Raw genomic sequence first — 14,420 nt, 5'->3', positions numbered from 1 at the left:
TCACGGCCAGCACCTTTCCAGTCAGTCCCAGTCTGAGTCCAGTAGGATCCCAGGCACTCTCAGATACTGCCAGTACTATTTCAGTCACTCCCAGTATGATCCCAGTCAGTTCCAGTAGGATGCCAGTATGACCCCAGCATGGGCACAGCTGCTCCCATTATCATCCAGTGTGGTTCCAGTTGCTCCCATTTACCCTCACTGTGGTTTCAATCTCTCCCAGTGCATCTCAGTTGCTCCCAGCATGTTCCCAGTTACTCCTTGATGCCCTGAGCAGCTTCCAGTGTGATCCCAGTGTCTCACAGCCACTCCCAGTCACCCTCCGTGCAGTCCCAGTTTCTCCAAGTAGGATCCAGTAGGATCCCAGTGCAGTTGTCCCTAGTATAGTCCCAGTCCCTCCCATATGATGCCCAGTTCCTTCCAGCACGGTCCCAGTCATGCCCAGTTGCCCCCAGTTCAGACCCAGTCGCTCACACTCGCTCCCAGTTACCCCCAGTGTGGCCCCATTTCTCCCCAGCATGGTCCCAATTGTTCCCAGCGTGGTTCCAGTCGTTCCCAGTATGGTTGACAGATGCTCCCAGTATATCCCAGCTGCCCTCAGCATGCTCCTAGTCATTCCCAGTCACTCCCAGTGGCCCCAGTAAGGTTCCAGTTATCCCAGTACAAACCAGTCAGTGCCAGTGGTGCCACTGCTGGCATCCCCCAGCCCTCTCTGCGTTCCCCCTCGCGGCTCTCCAGGCTCCCAAGAGGAGCCCCAAGGGCTGCAAGTCCCCAGCCAGGGTCCCCAGCAAGGCCCAGTTTGGATCTGCAGCCCCCAATGTTCCCAGTTTCCCTCTCCTTTTCCCCGGGCTGGGTTCCCCCGCCCCCAGCGGGTGGGAGCAGCCGAGAGCCCCGCGCTGCCCATCCCGACCTGTCCCGGCTCCATCCCCGCTGCTCCAACCCCGCGGGCTGCGAGGGGCTCGGGAACGGGGCAGGAGGAGGACGAGGAGGAGGGAGGGAGGAGGGGGAGGTGGGACTGGGACGGGGCGGCAGGAGGAAGAGGAGCAGGAGGAGGGAGGAAGAGGCGGAGCGGCAGCGGGAAGCTGGAAGAGAGGAGGAGAGGCGGAATCACGCGGCTCCAGCGCTCGCTGAACTCGCAGCCCCCCGGGACCATCGCCCCCCATCCCGCAGGTGCCGCTCGGGGGGACATCGGGGGTCCCCGGGAGGTGTTTTTGGGGGTGCCGGTGGCGGTGGCGGCAGAGCCCCGGCGGGGGCGGGGGGATGCGGGTCCCCCCGCGGTGGGGGTTGGGCTTCCCGGGCCGGGCCCTCCGAGCTCTGCCGGGGCCCCGTGGGGAGCGCGCGGGGCCGGCGGGGGCGGGGGGACACCGGTTTTGGGGAGCCCCGGGAGCCCCGGCTTCCGTAAGCGGGACCCCAGAGAGAGGAGAGCCCCAGGAGCCCAAAGCGGGGAGCCCGAGAGGGGGGAGCCCTGGGATTGGCGGGACCCCGGCGGGGGGGTCTGGGGGCTGCAGGGGCGGCATGGCCGGGAAAGGGGCTCCGGGGTCCCGGGGCCCGGAGGTGGCTGCTCCCAGTAGGAGCCCAGTCAGTCCCAGTATGATCCTGGTCACTTCCCCTCCCTCCCTGCATGATCCCTGTTGCTCCCAGTAGGAGCCCAGTCACTCCCAGTCATTCCCTATTGTGATACCATTTTCCCCCAGCACACTCCCAGTTGCTCCCAGTTCCTCCTCCAGCTTTTGTCCAGTGTGTTCCCAGTTCTCCCAGTTGTCCCTAGCATAGTCCCAGTCAGTCCCAGTATGAAGGCAGTCTTTCTCAGCAAGGCCCCAGTCAGTTCCACTTGCCCCCATGTTGCCTCAAGCTTGGTCCCAGTTCCCCCCAGCACATTCCCAGTTGCTCCCAGTGTGGTTGCAGTCCCCACCCAAATGGTCTCAGGCACTCCCAGTATATCCCAGTTATTCTGAACATTCTTGTAGTCATTCCCAGGCACTCCCAGTTACCTCAGCATGGTTCAGTTGCCCCCAGTATCATCCCAGTCACTCCCAGTACATCCCAGTTGTCACCAGCATGCACCCTGGTGGCGTTTCTGTTGTCTGGTGTCATGTCACGAGCTTCCCCAAAGCGCCTCCAAGAAAGCCTCTCAGTGCAGCCGGCACATTGCACACAGCCACGGATCGCCAGCGAAACAGTCCGAGGATGAAGGAGCAAGAAGAGTTTTCGCAGAAGGGTTTGCAGGAGAGCTTTAATGCATCCGCACTCGTGCAAGGTCTCAGAGAAGTCCCGGGGCAGAGCAATGGGGGGCCCAGGGTAAAGGAACTCATTGGGAAACTCTGAGGGGGTATCAGGTAACCAGGGCTGTGGCGGCCAAGGGAGCCAAGGAGGGGAGCAGAACTGGGGTGCCTGAAGAGAACAGAACAAAGCATTCTGGGGAAGTTTTTCAGTCCCCATGAGCTGGAAAGGGACCGAGGACTTATCCCACCGTAGGACTCCTTTGGTTCCTTGTCCAGCAGGCCCACCGGCCTCCACACACCCTGCCATTCCCAGTTGCTCCCAGTTCCTCCCAGCGTGTGCACAGGTGGCTCCCAGCATGGGCCTAGCAGCTCCCAGTAACCCCCAGTCAGGGTCCAATCACACCCACTATAAACCCAGTGTGATTGTAGCCACTCCCAGTATGATGCCAGTCACTCCCAGTCACTCCCAGTATGGTGCCAGTGGCCCCCAGTGTGATCCCAGTCACTCCCTGTCAAAGCCAGTGTGACCCCAAGAGCCTCCAGTATGATCCCTGTGACTCCCTGTCTCTCCCAGTATGATCCCAGTCACTCCCAGTATGCTCCCAGTCGCTCCCACCTCCTCCCAGTTGCTTTCAGTGTGATTCCAGTTGCTCACAGCCACTCCCAGTCAATGCCAGTATGATTCCAGTCACCCTCAGTGTGATCCCAGTCTCACCCACCATGGATCCAGCTGCTCCCACTGTGATCCCAGTACGAACCCAGTTGCTTCCAGAGTAGTTCCAGTTGTTCCCTGTTCCTCCCCGTATGAATCCATTTGCCCCAAGATAGTCCCAGTCCCTCTCAGCATGGTCCCAGTCATCCCAGTTGCCCCCAGTGTATATCCACTGCATCGGGCCCAGCTGTTCCCATTGTGGTTCCAGTTCCCCCAGTATGGTTACAGAGACACTCCCAGTAGATCCCAGTTGCCCTCAGCATGCTCCTAGTCATTCCCAGTCACTCCCAGTGTCCCCAGTAAGGTTCTAGTTACCTCAGAATGATCCCAGTCTTTCCCAGTTTCTCCCACTTACCTCCAGGACAATCCCAGTTTCTGTCAGTGTCCCAAAGTGTGGTCCCAGCTGCTCCCAGTATGATCCCAGTGGCCCCAGTTGTGGTCTCAGTCCCCTCAGTGTGGTTCCAGTACCTTCCAGTTGTTCTCAGTTGCTCCAAATGTGTCCCCATTTTCCTCCCAACATGGGCCCAGTAGCTCCCAGTAACCCCCAGTCAGGTTCCATTCACACTCACTGTAATCCCAGTGGCTCTCAGGATGATCCAATAGGACCCAAGTCACTCCCAGTATGGTTCCAGTCATTTCCAGGATGATCCCAGTCACTCCGAGTGTGGTCCCAGTCACTCCCAGATACTCCCAGTATTATTCCAGTCATGCCCAGAGTGACTCCCTGTCACTCCCAGTCTGGGCCCAGTTGCTCCAAGTCTCTTCCAGTATGGTTCCAGTCACGGCCAGCACCTTTCCAGTCAGTCCCAGTCTGAGTCCAGTAGGATCCCAGGCACTCTCAGATACTGCCAGTACTATTTCAGTCACTCCCAGTATGATCCCAGTCAGTTCCAGTAGGATGCCAGTATGACCCCAGCATGGGCACAGCTGCTCCCATTATCATCCAGTGTGGTTCCAGGTTCTCCCATTTACCCCCACTGTGGTTTCAATCTCTCCCAGTGAATCCCAGTTGCTCCCAGCATGTTCCCAGTCACTCCCACTTGCCCTGAGCTGCTTCCAGTGTGATCCCAGTGTCTCACAGCCACTCCCAGTCACCCTCCGTGCAGTCCCAGTTTCTCCAAGTAGGGTCCAGTATGATCCCAGTCTCCCTCAGCATGGGCCCAGCTTCTCCCACCATGATCCCAGTTGGATGACAGTTGCCCCCAGCATGGTTCCAGTTGCTCTCTGTTCCTTCCAGTGTGATCCCAGTAGAACGTGATTCAGTATAGTCCCAGTCACACCCCATATGACCCCAGTCCTTCCCAGCATGGTCCCAGTCATGCCCAGTTGCCCTCAGTGTAGCCCCATTTCTCCCCAGCATGGTCCCAAGTGTTCCCATTGTGGTTCCAGTCGTTCCCAGTATGGTTGGCAGATGCTCCCAGTATATCGCAGCTGCCCTCAGCATGCTCCTAGTCATTCCCAGTCACTCCCAGTGGCCCCAGTAAGGTTCCAGTTATCCCAGTACAAACCAGTCAGTGCCAGTGGTGCCACTGCTGGCATCCCCCAGCCCTCTCTGCGTTCCCCCTCGCGGCTCTCCAGGCTCTCGAGAGGAGCCCCAAGGGCTGCAAGTCCCCAGCCAGGGTCCCCAGCAAGGCCCAGTTTGGATCTACAACCCCCAGTGTTCCCCGTTTCCCTCTTTTTTTCCCCGGGCTGGGTTCCCCCACCCCCAGCGGGTGGGAGCAGCCGAGAGCCCCGCGCTGCCCATTCCGACCTGTCCCGGCTCCATCCCCGCTGCTCCCGCGGGCTGCGAGGGGCTCGGGAACGGGGCAGGAGGACGAGGAGGAGGGATGGGAGAGGACCCTCAACAGCCTGGAGAGGGGCAGGGGGGACTCCTTGGAGCCCATCACCCCCAGCATTCCTAAGTGGGGAGATGGAAGAGGGGGGAGCTTTTTGGATTCCTGGGACTCCCAGCAGCCTGGGGAGGGCGGGGACCAAGTAGAGAGGGGGACCCCCAATACAAGCGTGACCCCCAGCAGCTGGGACAGGGGGAGCCCAGAACACCAAAGGGGAGGGACCAGAGACAGGGAACTCCTGGGAGGCATTTTCTGAGCAGGTTTTTATGGACACACGATGCCTGGTGGCTTCTAGAGATGGACTTGGGCAGAGGGACCTTCAAACTCAACGTGCTCATCCCTTGTTTTGCCCCAGACCAGGATTTCCCATTCCCAAACCTTGGCCAGATATAGGAGGAGGCTGCGAGGAAGAGGAAGATGCCCCGGGACCCCCAGGCAGGTGAGGAGGAAGTCACGGCCCCTTTTCCCTCTCTCCTGCTCCATCTCCCAGCCCAGCATCGCCCCCGGCTGCAGGACAACCCCGCTGCCGACGCCGTCCTGCCAGGGACGGACTGGGGGGATCTCCTTGCCCTTCCCTGTGGCACGGAGGCAAATCCCATCCTCTCCTTGTCCTTCCTCCCCAGACAAGGAGCTGAGGACGGAGCCCAGGGAGGACAAATCCCCGCAGCAGAACCTGGTGGAAGATGCCGTTTTGAGCGGCTCCATGGTGCAGGAATCCAATGGGGAGGAAAAAGCGCGGAGACCCCGCAGGAGGAGGGGCTGCAAACGCAGCCCAGGGTGCTCTGAGGAGGACAGACCCACCCTGTGCCGGGAAGGCAGCCGGAGATTGAGCCAGAGCTCAGATCTGGTGGTCCATGAGTGGCTTCACAGTGGGGAGAAGCCCTACAAGTGTGGGGAATGCTGGAAGAGCTTCAGCCAGAGCTCCCACCTGATCCGCCACCAGATGATCCACACTGGGGAACGGCCCTATGAGTGTGCGGAATGTGGGCAGGGCTTCAGCCAGAGCTCCAACCTGATCCGCCACCAGAGGATCCACACTGAGGAACGGCCCTATGAGTGTGGGGAGTGTGGGCAGAGCTTCAGCCAGAGCTCCAGCCTGATCCGCCACCAGAGGATCCACACTGGGGAACGGCCCTATGAGTGTGGGGAATGTGGGCAGAGCTTCAGAGACAGCTCCAACCTGGTCGTCCACCAGCGCATCCACACAGGAGAGAGGCCCTACGAGTGTTCCGAGTGTGGGAAGAGGTTTCACACCAGCTCCAATCTCCTCCTGCACCAGCGGATTCACACAGAGGAGAGGCCCTTCCGCTGCCCCGACTGCAGGAAGGGCTTCAGGGACAACTCCACCCTCGTCACCCACCGGCGCATCCACACCGGGGAGAGGCCCTACAAGTGTCCCCAGTGTGGGAAGAGCTTCTCCAGGAGCTCTCACTTGACCCAACACCAACGGAGGCACTGGTAAGGGAAGCCCTGCGAGTGCCCCGAGTGCAGGAAGAGCTTCATCCTCTACTCCAACTTCATCCCCAAGCGGAGGACCCACGTTTGGCAGAGCCCTGGTGACCCACATTCCCCGTGATCCAGTTTGGGAAGAGCCCTGGCTGGTGCTCTCCACGTCCTCCTGGATCCCCGTAGGCACCTGGGTGAACGCAGGGGCTGGAACATCCATCGGGACTCTGACTGAAATCGGAAATTCATTGGGAAGAGCTGATTTGTTGAGTTTATGGCCCAAAAATTCTCACCTGCTCTGTCCAGTTGTTTCTTCTGGTGGCATCCAGCAATCCTGGATGATCTTGGAGGTCATTTTCAACCTAAATAGTTTCCTCCTTCATCCTGTCAAAACAACCAAAATTGGGGTAGAAATAAAGGAATTCAACAAAGGTATCTAAAGCAGCACCATTTTCCCGGGATTTGGGGGTGAATTTGGGGTTGGTTCAGGGGAATATTCAGGAGGATTTGGGTGCTGTGAGGCCATGGGCTGGGCAGATGGGGCCACGATCTCGTAGTTGTGCTGGCAGAACGTGTCCACCTGAGCTCGTCTATTCTCCAGGGATTGCAGGTGTCTGTCCCAGTCCCTGGCCTGCGTCTCCCCGTTTGGGTTGTGCCCCCCAAAGTGCCCAAATCGCTGCTGAAGTGCCTGAGCTGCTCCCGGCTGGGGATGTTCCTGTCCACCAAGCTCTCCTGGTCAGTGCCATGGGGGGCTGGGAGGGGATTGAGGGGCTCGTGGGGGGATTGAGAGGGGCTTCTGTCACTCTTGATGGGCATTTGTGGTGCTTGGAGGGGGCTTTTGGGGTGGTTGTTGAGGGAGTTTTGGGGATCTTGCCTTGGCTGTGTGTCTTGGAGAGAATTTGGGTGGTTCTTGGGGTCATTTATGTTGCAGGGAATGGTTGGAGGGATTCCTGGCACAGAGCTGTGGGGTGGTTTGAGGGGTTTGGGAGTGGCTGTGGGGCTGGGAGGGGGTTTTGGGGCGCTTGTGATTCCCCAGAGCCCCAAAACTGCCACCAGACCCTGCCCCCCAAGATGCTGCTGGGGTTTTGGGGGCTCCACGTTGGGGTTCATCCTCCTGGCACTGTGGGAGAAGGTGAGGGGTGTCCCCAGGGGCCGTGCGTGTCCCCCCCAGAGCGTGTGTGTCCCCCCATCCCGGTGTCACCCCCTTTTCCCTCCCCCCAGGGCTCCTGCCCCAGCCCCTGCTGCCCCCAGGAGGGAATTTGGGGAGGGGGCAGAGGGGGTGCGCAGCCCCCGCCAGGGGATGACCCCAGCCCAGCGCTCTTCGGTCAGCACCGAGCTGGGCTTGGGGCCGCAGGAGGAAGAGGCCGATGGGAAGCAGATCCTGCAGGGGGGACAGGGCTTGGGCTCAGGGCAAGGTCCTGCCCTGCACACCTGGCTCAGGTGTGAGCCTGCCCCGGGAAGGCAGCGGGACATTCCCATCCCCACGGATCAGGGCTGGGAGCAGCGCTGGGAGCACGGACATGGAAATACTGGGAGCGACTGGGACCACACTGGGGGGTGAATTATCCCCCCGAGCACCTTTCCAGGCCGCCCTGCGACCTGAGAAATGCTCGCTGGGCCTCGGCCTTGGCCAGGAGCCCCCGGGCTCAGCTCCTCTGAGCTGAGGCGCTGCCGGCTCCCGCAGCCCGCCCAGGGCCTCTCTGCCCGTGCCGGGGCTGTGCTGGAATTCTCTGCTGCTGCTGGGCCACTCGGGGGGTCTGGCCCAGCAGGAAAGGTGACCCTGAGCCAGGAGCTTTCCTTGGCCGCAGCAAAGCCTCGTCACGGAAAGACCTTCCCAGCGCTGTGCCCTGGGCCAGGAGGGATTGTGCCACCAGAGCTGTCCCTCCATTTCTTCTGCCAGGCAGCTCTAGGACATGGAAAGTGGAGAAGCCAGAGCTGCCTCTCAGCTTTCTGCAGTCCTCCAGAAGAATCCTGTGTGGGAAGCAGCCTGGGAACAGGGTTTCTGTGCCAGGGCAGGGGAATTCAGAGCCCTTTCCTCCTGTGTGGGCCGAGGCTCTGGCCCTGGTCCTTTGCAAAGGCCCTGCAGCTGCCAGAGGGGCCTTTTTGGCTCAGCTGAGAGCAGTCCTGCTGCAAGGCTGTCCTCGAGCTGCTTGGGCTGCACATGTGCCCAGGGAATGCTCATTGCTTGCAGTCTCAGGTGCTGTGGCTGTGCAGGTGTAAGTACTGCAGGAGGGAACAGCTCTGCTGGGGGCAGTTCTCTTTTTCTTGGTGTGTTTTTTATGTTGAATGAACGTTCCTCTGCCAGCTCTGGGCAGAGCTCTGTACCTGTATGTGCCACTTGTCTGTGGCACTGTGGCTCAGGAGGTGGCCAAGGGGAGCTTGGCCGAGCTGTGGGCAGAGGAATGGCCATCAGGCCAGGCTGGGGGGTCAGCGGCCGGTCAGTTGCGTTGCCTGGCCGCGGCTCTGGAGGCTTGTGTGGGAGCGTGTGCAGGGCTGGAAGGCTGGGGCTGCCGCCGCTGTGTCCCAGAGCCGGGAAGGCCGGGGCTGGCCCGGCCCTGGCCCGGCCCCGCCAGCTCTGCCAGCTGCCGGCGGGGACACAAAGGGCAGCTCCGAGCTGCGGCCGCTGCGCTGCGGCCGCACAAACGCAGCGCCCGCAGAGCTCCAGGGCAAGGTGCTGGCCCTGGCTCGGGGCTGGGCCGGGGCCAGCGGCAGAAAATCAACTTGCAGCTTGGGCCCCGCAGCAGGGAGGAGCAGCAATTGCTGGCTGAGAGAGACTCTTGCCAAGGGCCTGCGGGGCCGGGCCCCAGGGAACGGCTTCCCGCTGCCCGAGGGCAGGCTGAGATGGGATGTGGGGCAGCAATGGTTCCCTGGCAGGGTGCTCAGGGCCTGGCACAGGCTGGCCCGAGAAGCTGCGGCTGCCCCCGCATCCCTGCAAGTGTCCCAGGCCGGCTCGGCCATTGGGGCTTCTTGCCCAGGAGGGCTGGGCTGGGCTGGGGCTGCTGAGGGCGGGATGGGCTCTGGCTGAGCCAGCTGAAGGCTGGGCATGATGAGGCCGGGGGGACCCTGTTGCTGAGTGGGTTCTGGAATATCCCCCATTCCTGAAGGGATGTCAGGGTATGTCGCGTTCCTGCGACAGTTTTGGGGTGCCCCCAATGCTTCGGGAGGGGTTCTGAGAGGGGGGCTCTGGTACTTGGAAGTGGGACCTGTTACCAGGGAGCCATGGAGCCCATTTTGGGAAGGATGCTGCTGTTTCTGGCAATGTTTAGAGGTTCTGAATAGCCTGAGGGGCCCTGGCTCTCATTTTGGGACTTGAGGTGAGCCCATGGGCACAGCAAGGCCTGAGGAGAGGTTCCAAGCTCCCATTTGGATGGAGGGATTGAGCGGTTGCCTCCAATAAACTCAATGCCAGCCCCAATGTCTCGATTTCATCCCCAAATGGCTCGATCCGTCAGCCCCAAGCCCTGTGTGTGGGGAGTCAGGAACCACAGAAGGGGAATTGGTTTCCAGGAGGGGTGGGATGGGATGGGATGGGCTGGGATGGGGATGGGATGGGATGAGATGGGATGGGGTGGGATGGGGATGGCATTGTGGGGGTGGGATGAAGTTTGGGAGGGATGGGGTGGTTTGGGCACTTGGCGTGTGTCACTCCAGGGAGGGAAAGCAGGAACCGCTTTTGGGGAGGCTCCTGCTTCTTTTTGGCAGTTTTGGGGCCATTAGGTGGCTTCTGGGAGGTTTCAGGGAATTTGGGGAAAGTGACGTAAACCCCCCTCAATTTGGGGGGCTGAGGTGAAGTTCCCCACATTTTGGGAGGGTGAGGGGACCCCAATTGGGAGGGGATCCTGCTGCTTTGCACCCCTTCAATGGGGTGAGAAGTGGCTTGTGGGGGAAGAAAGAGAGAGAGAGAAAGAGAAGGAAGGAATTTAGAAGGAATTCGGAAGGAATTTGGAAGGAAGGAAGGAATTTGGAAGGAAGGAAGGAATTTGGAAGGAAGGAAGGAATTCGGAAGGAAGGGAGGAAGGAAGGAAGGAAAGGGAAGGAAATAATACCTAATAGTAATGTGAAACCAACAAGAAAATACAAAGTAAAAAAAAGAAGGAAATAAGAGAAGAAAGAAGGAAAGAAAGAAGACAGAAAACAACAGGAAATGAAAAAAACCAAAGAATTAAAGAGAAAAGAAGAATAGAGAAAAGAAAAAAGAAAGAAAGAAAGAAGAAAAGAAAGAAAAAGAAAAATGAAGAGAGAAAGGAAGCGAGAAAGGAAGAGAGAAAGAAAGAAAGCCAGAGCAAGAGAGAGAGAAGGAAGGAAAGAAAAGCAAAAAGAGAAAAGAGGGAGGGAGGGAGGGAGGGTGGGAGAGTGACCTCAAGGATGAGAAGCTCTTCCTCAGCCTGGGCACCTTCTTCAAAGACACGCTTCACGCCCCATGTGCAGGTGAGTGCACAGCCAGGGGGATGCTCCCAGAGTTGGGCATGGCATGGCCTGGCCGGGCACCAAAGGTTCCCCCTTTGCTGGGGCGGCTGCAGCCAATTCTTCAGTGGCTGCCAAGCTGCTTTTGGGCTCTGGGCAGCTGCTGAGGAGGTGGCTGTGCCATGGCTGGCTGCAGGCTGGGCACATGTCCTGCCCTCCTGCTCTGCTCCCAAAGGCAGCAATGCTGGGCAGCTTTGGGCCCAGCTCTGAGCGCGGCCAGCACGGCCTGGGCACTGCGGGCGGCTGGGACAATGTTCCGGTTTGGCCAAATTTAGAAATATATCCTCTGAGGGAAGGCACAACAACCCTTCCCCCCACCAGGTTCAGGAAAAATAAATTTTCCTCAAAGGAAAGTGAAAGAGAGAAAAACTATTTATTTAACAAACACACGGGAAAAGGATAATAATGCTAAATAATAAAATCTCTCACTGTGGAGGAAAAACCTGGGAAAGTGTCAGAGTCCTCCCTTTGGTCTCCTCGGAGCTGGGGCTTGGCCCAGGGCCAGGCCCTTTGTGCCCAGTGGAAAGTCCTCCCGATGTGCTCTGATGTTGAAGCAATCAAGCAGTCCAGTAGAAAAGGGAGAAAATCTGAAATTCCAGGGAAGGAAAAATTCAACTCTCAGTCTCTCTCTGGAGAAAAAACAGCTGAGCCACTGGCCAAAAAACTGTCCTTGGGAAAACAGCAAACCAGGTGCCTCCTCCCTCCCCTGCCACAGCTGGGAAACCAATTGCTATCTGTGTGTGACCTTGAACAAGCTGCAAACTGCTTTGGAGAAGTTTTGCTCACTTTTTCCTTCCCCCTCTCAGGCTCAGTTTAGAGGCATAGAAAGGCACAGGAATTAATTTCTGGGCATAGGCAGTGATGTGGGATACACATCATAAGGTCACCCCAAGACATTCCACCCCTTATCCCATATTGTTGGCTGAATGCCCAAACTAAGATATTCTAATTCTACACACACATTAATACATATATATATATATATATATATACACAGCTGTATACGAACAGTGACAGTGACAATCAGCAAGCAGTTGTACACAGGCATTTCACACTACAGGTGGTTCTCTTACAACAATCAGATCTCCCTGCGGTACACAACACGTTGTTCCATCTTTCTGCATTACCCACCATGTGCAACCAGGTCCCTGAGCAAAGACAACCCCACGGATGGGTTTGTCTGTACTCGAGGCAGAATTTATCCACACAGTCTTTCCTAACAGACCTCTGACATGCACTACTGGGGCCTTATCTCCATCGGTTGTATGTAGGGATTCAGACTGGGCTGGCCCAGCTCTATTGGTGGAACCTCGGGTGTTAACTAACCGGGTGGCCTTTGCCAGATGCTGTTCCCAGCAACTTTTGAAAGTTCCCCCACCCAGTGCCTTCAAGGTGGTTTTCAACAATCCATGGCACCGTTCCACTTTGCCTGCAGTTGGTGCATGGTAAGGGATGTGGTACACCCACTCAATGCCATGTTCTCTAGCCCAGGTGTTTATAAGGCTGTTCTTAAAATGAGTCCCATTATCAGATTCAATGCTGAATTCAATGGTGGAGTCACTTCATTCAAGGCACAATAGTCCACAGTCAACCTCCATTCTCCTTCCAATTTGCGCACAGGCCAAATGGGACTGTTGAAGGGTGAGTTGGTCTTACTGACCACCCCTTGGCTCTCCAGCTCATGGATCATCTTGTGGATGGGAATCACAGCATCTCGAGTTGTCCGGTACTGTCAGCGATGCACTGTCGAGGTAGCAATTGGTACTCGTTGTTCTTCCCCCTTCAGAAGGCCGGCTGCAGACGGGTTCTCTGATAGTCCAGACAAAGTGTTCAATTGCTTAATGCCCTCTGTCTCCACAGCAGCTATTCCAAAAGCCCACTTGAGTCCCTTTGGGTCTCTGAAATACCTGTTCTGGTGGAAGTCTATGCCCAAAATGCACGGGGCCTCTGGGCCAGCCACAATGAGATGTCTCTTCCACTCATTTCCAGTCAGGCTCACCTCGGCTTCCACCACGGTCAAATCTTGTGATCCACCTGTTACACCAGCAATAGAAACAGATTCTACCCCCACAAGCTGCGATGGGATTATTGTACACTGCGCACCAGTGTCAACCAAGGCATCATATTTTTGTGGTTCTGATGTATCAGGCCAACGAATTCACACAGTCCAAAAACCACGGTTTTCCCTGGCCTCTACCTGGCTAGAGGCAGGGCCCCTCTATGCCTGGTTATCCTTCTTTTCCTGGGTCTGCATCTTAGAGGTTCCTTCATGGGAATCGGACATGCCATCGTCTTTTCCATCATTTCTGGCAGTTTGGCTACAGGCAACTGGAGCTACTTCCTTTTTGGTGGAACTTCCTTTCTGAGACTTGCGCTCCTTCAATTCACGCACTCATGCTGCCAGAGCAAAGGTGGGTTGTCCATCCCACCTCTTCGTGTCTTCCCCACTGTCACACAGGAATTTCCACAGCTCATTTCGTGGGATGTTCCTTCTCTCTGGGGAACATCCACGGAGAAGGCACTCTTTAATCTCCTAGAGATTCCTTTTTATTTCATCTTCCATTTTCTGCACACGTGTTTCCACAGCTGCGATTTTTGCATGTGTTGGGCCATGCACAGAGTCTGCATATGCTCAGAGCTTCACTGCCATATCCCGCACAGCCTCATGCGCACCGTAGTCCGGTTTCATTATTGCTAAAGCAGAAGCGTATTCTGGTGGCCCAAGCTGTATGAGTTTTCGCCACATATATGGAATAACTCTGGCCTGGTCTGGACTCCTCAATCCTGGGTCATTTGTGAAGACAACCTCTACCACCCCTAGTTCTCTCAGGCGTTGGACCCCTTGTTCTATGGTCTTCCATGGGGTTTGCTGCATGTAGAGATCATGTCCACACATATATCTTTCAATCACGCCTGTCAAGACCCGTCTCCAGAGACTGGCAGAGTCAGCCCCCCTTATCATCGCTTGGTCGATAGCTGGATCACGTGACAGGGATCCCAAATGCCTCGCTTCAGCACTGTCCAGCATCCCATCATCACCTGCCACATCCCAAATACAGACCATCCAACTTATAATGGATTCATCGGACCTTCAGGTGTAGTCCTCTCTTAGGCTGTGAAGGTCCTTTATGGACATGGACTCAGTAATGGTTTCTGTGCCTGAGTCAGTTGGTGGTTTTGAGGTTCCTTCCCCTGCATTATCCTCATCTTTCACTGGGCAATCAGTTTTGGTTGTGTGTTTTTTCCTCGTGACAGGAGCCACTGTTAATGGCTTAGACTCTCCATCTGGTTTGGGCTTGCTGTCTGGTGTGGCGGCAGCCTGAGTGACTGGGGTGTCTACAGGCTTTACTGATTTATCTTCCTGCCCCTCTACCTTTACCTGCTGCAGTGTGTGATAGGCATATGCCAAAGCCCAACATATTGAAAAGATCTTTTTCTCAGAATTTTCATTGTATTTCTCTTTCAGATATTTCCCCACCTCAGCTGGTTTCTGAATTTGTTCAGATGGGAAATCCCAAACTATCGGGTCAGAGAATGTCTTTAGGGTTTGACCGATGTCCTCCCATTCCCCACACCACTCAGGATTTTCCACCTCTAGGTCAGGTGTCTCAGCAGTCACCCTGGAAATCTGAGCTCTCATTCTAGACAAGCTGCGAACCACATAGAGGAAGCTTACCAGATAAAATACCAGAAATACCAGGAGGGTGGTCTCTTTAACATCCAGGGGAAACTGAACATTCTCAAAAG

The 14,420-nt window shown here is 56.9% G+C and overlaps 2 protein-coding genes across 9 annotated transcripts in view; one reads left to right on the top strand and one right to left on the bottom strand.

Moving 5' to 3' along the window:
* Positions 1-14,420, bottom strand: part of LOC116439026 (zinc finger protein OZF-like) — a 365,981-nt gene that overhangs the window by 224,596 nt on the left and 126,965 nt on the right. The gene's annotated exons all lie outside the window — the stretch shown is intronic.
* The window catches only part of LOC116439032 (zinc finger protein 239-like), a 264,648-nt gene continuing 251,255 nt past the window's right edge, over positions 1,028-14,420 (top strand). Inside the window, exons 1-5 of one of the 8 annotated variants that reach the window (XM_032098105.1) lie at positions 1,028-1,167; positions 2,138-2,254; positions 5,124-5,202; positions 5,387-6,008; positions 8,515-9,022. In XM_032098105.1, coding sequence (XP_031953996.1) covers positions 5,181-5,202; positions 5,387-6,008; positions 8,515-8,977 — 1,107 coding nt within the window. In that variant the 5' untranslated portion in view covers positions 1,028-1,167; positions 2,138-2,254; positions 5,124-5,180 and the 3' untranslated portion in view covers positions 8,978-9,022. Of the gene's footprint in view, positions 1,168-2,137; positions 2,296-5,058; positions 5,203-5,386; positions 6,645-8,514; positions 9,023-14,420 lie in introns of those variants that run through there. The other 7 variants (XM_032098101.1, XM_032098102.1, XM_032098104.1 and 4 more) reach the window with 7 other exon arrangements.

Source organism: Corvus moneduloides, unplaced genomic scaffold (genome assembly GCF_009650955.1).
Source record: "Corvus moneduloides isolate bCorMon1 unplaced genomic scaffold, bCorMon1.pri scaffold_89_arrow_ctg1, whole genome shotgun sequence".
Lineage (NCBI taxonomy): Eukaryota > Metazoa > Chordata > Aves > Passeriformes > Corvidae > Corvus > Corvus moneduloides.
The sequence above is the reverse complement of the archived record's forward strand: the minus strand, read 5'-3'. Positions and strand labels throughout refer to the sequence as shown.